Source organism: Apium graveolens, chromosome 1, assembly GCF_009905375.1.
Source record: "Apium graveolens cultivar Ventura chromosome 1, ASM990537v1, whole genome shotgun sequence".
Lineage (NCBI taxonomy): Eukaryota > Viridiplantae > Streptophyta > Magnoliopsida > Apiales > Apiaceae > Apium > Apium graveolens.
This window is the reverse complement of record NC_133647.1, coordinates 2,247,375-2,251,971: the sequence shown is the minus strand read 5'-3', so window position 1 is coordinate 2,251,971 and position 4,597 is coordinate 2,247,375. Positions and strand designations below refer to the sequence as shown.

The 4,597-nt window shown below is 36.9% G+C and overlaps 1 protein-coding gene across 1 annotated transcript; it reads right to left on the bottom strand.

Annotated features, from left to right (window-relative positions):
• Nucleotides 1–561: 561 nt before the first annotated feature.
• On the bottom strand, nucleotides 562–1,179 carry LOC141724986 (putative mitochondrial protein AtMg00860). The gene has a single exon (XM_074527322.1). It carries the CDS (start codon nucleotides 1,177–1,179, stop codon nucleotides 562–564), a length of 618 nt encoding a protein of 205 aa, XP_074383423.1.
• Nucleotides 1,180–4,597: the final 3,418 nt, after the last annotated feature.

The following is a 4,597-nucleotide window of genomic DNA, read 5'->3' as shown; positions in this document are numbered from 1 at the left end:
AGATTTGTTATTTTGACAAATTGCACAACACCTGATGAAATCTTGGATATTTTTCTTCATTCCAGACCAATAAAAGTCAGATGCTATGCGAAATAGAGTCTTTTGGTATCCTTCGTGACCTTGGTTATGCAGCGCTGAAATAACAACTTGGATGAGAGGGGAATTAGAATCCAAATATGCTCTCTTTTTGTAGAATATCAGTCCATTATTATATGACCATTGTGGTGGAAATTTTCCCAACTTGATATTGTTGATAATGGACTGCAATGGTTGGGTAGTTTCTACCTCCTCCATCAAGGCTTTGAAAAGTTCTAGTTGTGGCCCAGAAATTGTTGCAATCAGTCCGACATTGTCATCTCTTCGCGACAAGGCATCTGTCACTCGATTCTCCCTGTCTGCCTTATACTCCACTTGAAAATCGTAACCCAAGAGTTTGCTTATCCAGTGTTGTTGAGGGGGTGTACTGATTCGTTGATCAAGTAGATACTTGAGACTGAAATGATCTGTACGAATTATGAATTTTTTTCCCCATAAATAAGGTCTCCAATGCCGAATAGCTTGTTAAAGCGCAATGAGTTCCTTTTCATAAGTCGGGAGCTTGATGTGTCGTTGAGCCATTGGTTTGCTGTAAAAGGCAATGGGTCCGCCTTCTTGTTGTAACACCACCCCCATTCCATAATCAGAAGCATCACATTCAACAGAAAAGTCATTTTCAAAATTGGGTAATGCCAATACCGGGGTCGTTGTCATGGCACGCTTTAAGTGTTCAAATGCAGCCATTGATTCTCTAGTCCAAGTGAAGGAGTTCTTCCGTAGCATATTAGTTAAAGGTGTTGCAATCAAGCCATAATTATGTACGAACTTTCTGTAGTAACCGGTTAGGCCGAGGAATCCTCTAAGAGCTCGAATAGTTGTTGGTTTAGGCCATTGAGTCATAGCCTCAATCTTTTCAGCATCTGCCATCACTCCCTCTGCTGATATAATATGGCCAAGATAAGAGATCTTAGATTGAGCCAATGAGCATTTAGATTCCTTTAAAAACAACTCATTTTGTTGTAAGACAGAAAAAACCATTCGTAAATGGTTTAAATGGTCAGCCCATGTGCGGCTATAGACGAGTATGTCGTCGAAGAAAACAAGAACAAACTTATGAAGATAAGGCTGGAATATTTCATTCATTAAAGCTTGGAATGTAGAGGGCGCGTTGGTAAGTCCAAATGGCAACACCAGAAACTCAAAATGCCATGATGCGTCCGAAATGCTGTTTTCTCCACATCAGGTAGGTGCATGCGAACTTGGTGGTATCCAGATTTTAAATCCAACTTTGAGAAGTATGTTGAGCCGTATAATTCTTCAAGAAGTTCATCAATGACTGGGATTGGGAATTTATCCTTGATTGTTTGAGCATTCAAGGCACGATAATCAACACAAAATCGCCACGAATTGTCCGCCTTCTTAACAAGTAAAACTGGAGATGAATAAGGAGAATTGCTTGGTCTGATTATTCCCTGTTTTAGCATCTCTTCACACTGCACTTCAATTTCATCTTTCTGCATATGTGGGTAGCGGTAAGGTCTCACAACTACTGGGCCTGATCCGGGTTCTAGTGATATTCTGTGATCACATGCACGAGGAGGGGGTAGACCAACTGGTGTCTTAAATATGCCATGAAATTCTGAGCACAATTGCTTCAAATTCAGCCCTCGTTCCGCTTCTAATTTCATAGTTGAGAGAGATGGTTCTGATTTTTGAGTCGTCATTGTTGGATTTTTAACGCAGCGGGGTCATGGCAAAACACTTTTACACATATAAAATCCAAATAAAAGCATATAAATCGTGAATAAAAATTCGAGGGATCGAATCTAACCTTTTAAAATAATTCGGAGACAACGATCAGAGATCCTTAGCAGTTGCTCCTCAAGTGTGAAGCACTCCACCAGTATCCACCAAGAAAACGATGTTAAGGAGGAGGAAGGAGGTGGAGAGAATTGGGTTTTCTAAACTTTTTGGGTTTTCGGGTTTCGATGTGGGTTGGAATAAAATAGGGTCTATAATAGTGTATTTATAGGCAAAATTTTCAGCTAAAATTTTTCCCATAAATATTATTATTATTATCCCATTTATTATTCTCATTAATAATTAAAACACCTTTTAATCATTAATCCTTTTTCTAAACACTTTAGAAATAATTCTCTCTCTTAATTTAATTTCCAAAAATTAAATCCTTTAATTAATAATATTAAGAACTTTTCTTAATTAATTTATAATCAATTAAATCTCATTTAATCAATTATTAAATTTTCCAATTAATTATTTATTTCATAAATAAATAATTATTAGCCATTATTAATTAATTCCTCCACCATTAAATCATTCTCTTTTTATGTTATGACCCTGTAGGTTCAATATTAAGTCGGTAGTAGAAATAAATAATAATAAAACTATTTTATCATTATTTATATAAATTTTCTAATTTATTAAATATGATTAATTAATTAATCACATTTATTCTACATCGTGAGTGATGCTTCTCAACATATCGCGACTATCCGGATAATATGAATTCACTGCTTAAAATACCAAGAACCTGTCAGTGAATAGTTACCGTACAATAAACTCCTTCTACCCTACAATGTCCCGATTAAATACAAGGCATGGATCTCGTGTCAAGCCTATCTAATTCAATCACTTGCTTACCATTTACTATGCGTAGTTCTATTCAAATTAGAAACTCCTTTCTAATTTCATTTACTCTGGCCAGAGATTCCTGAACTAGCATAAGTGGATCAGCCTTGAACATTCGCTTCCTTCACTGGAAGGGGTAGATCCTTTATTGATCATACACTATCTTCGTGTACAAATTCCTATACCCAGAAGAGCCCTAATAATTGTCCCTGGAGACTAAGAACTAAACCAAAGCATAGTTCAGTGTACACAAGATGACTATGATGACCTCAAGTCTAAGGATACTTGTATAACTATCACTAAGCGAACAACTGCTGACACGTGAGTGAACTCCATCAGTTGTTCAGCTGTGCGAGTCATGTTCAGTGAACTTATTCTATAATAAGCACCTACATACTAGCTATAGTGTCACCACACAAATGTCTATGAGAACAGACATCCTTCATAATGAAGCAAGCATAGTATGTACCGATCTTTGCGGATTATTAATTACCAGTTAGTAATCCTATGACCAGGAACTATTTAAGTTTAGAGTTATCATCTTTTTAGGTCTCACTATTATGATCTCATCATAATCCATAAAAAACTTTACTCTAAACTATGGTATATCTTATTTAAATACTTAAATAGATAAAGCCCGTAATAAAAACAAAACAAGTCTTTATTAATATCAATGAAATCAAAACAGATTACATAAAAGTTATTCCTAAATCCTTATACATGATTGGACTTAGGACATATTTCTTTCAATCTCCCACTTGTACTAAAGCCAATCACTCTGGTATCTAATACCCATCTCATCTTTATGATGATCAAAGTGACTTTCAAAAAGTAGTTTTGTGAGTGGGTCTGCTATGTTGTTATGTGTGTCAACTCTAATTCAATACAATACAAGAAATGTTACCGCGCTCCCACTAACCCTTTTGTAGACGCATGGTTCATCTTCGTTTTTGATAAAATCAAACTCTTTGATTGTCTCATCAAAACGAATGTTCCATCTTTCGAGAAGCCTGCTTTAAACCACATATGGTTCGCAGCAGCTTACATACTAGGTTTTCATTTCTCTTGGAAAGAAAACCATCTGGCTAATTGCCAGATCTCATAGTCGTAGTAAGCAGCATTCGCAAGCAAAATCCGAACTGATTTTAACAGGGCTACAGGTAAAAGGTTTCATCAAAGTCAATCCATTGCCTTTGTTTGAATTCTTTTGCCACAAGCCTGGCCTTAAAGGTCTCCACCTGGCCATCTGCTCTAATCATTCTTTTGTATCCCGTATACATAGATTTCTTTCCGGATTTCATGGCACTATGCCATTTCTCTGAGTCAACACTACTCATAGCCTCATTATAGGTCACAGGGTCGTCATCATCAATGATCGACAATTCATTGTCATTCTCAATGACAAGGCCATAATACCTCTCAGGTTGGGGAGACACTCTCCCTGATCTATGAATGGGCTGTTCCACAAAAGGTTGTTCAGTCAGAACAGGTGTTTCCATTTGATCCGTAGTAGTTTGTGCTTCTTGAACTTTATCAAGTTCAATTTTGCTCCCACTGTTTCCTTCAAGGATAAACTCCTTTTCCAAGAAGGTAGCATGTCTGGAGACAAACACCCGATGATCGGTGCAAAAGTAATACCCTAAAGTCTCTTTAGGATATCCCACAAAACTACATTTTACAGATCGATATTCCAGCTTATCTGGGTCAACTTACTTGACATAAGCTGGACATCCCCAAATCTTAACGTGTTTAAGACTCGGTTTCCTTTCTTTCCATATCTCATACGGAGTTTGAGGAACAGATTTGGAAGGCACCTTATTCAGTAAATATGCTAAGGTTTCCAATGCATAACCCCATAGGAATACTGGAAGATTTGCATAGCTCATCATGGACCGAACTATGTCTAACAAAG

Bases quoted from the DNA above. Each gene is read 5' to 3' on its own strand.
- LOC141724986 (XM_074527322.1), bottom strand. From the start codon at position 1,179: ATGAATGAAATATTCCAGCCTTATCTTCATAAGTTTGTTCTTGTTTTC.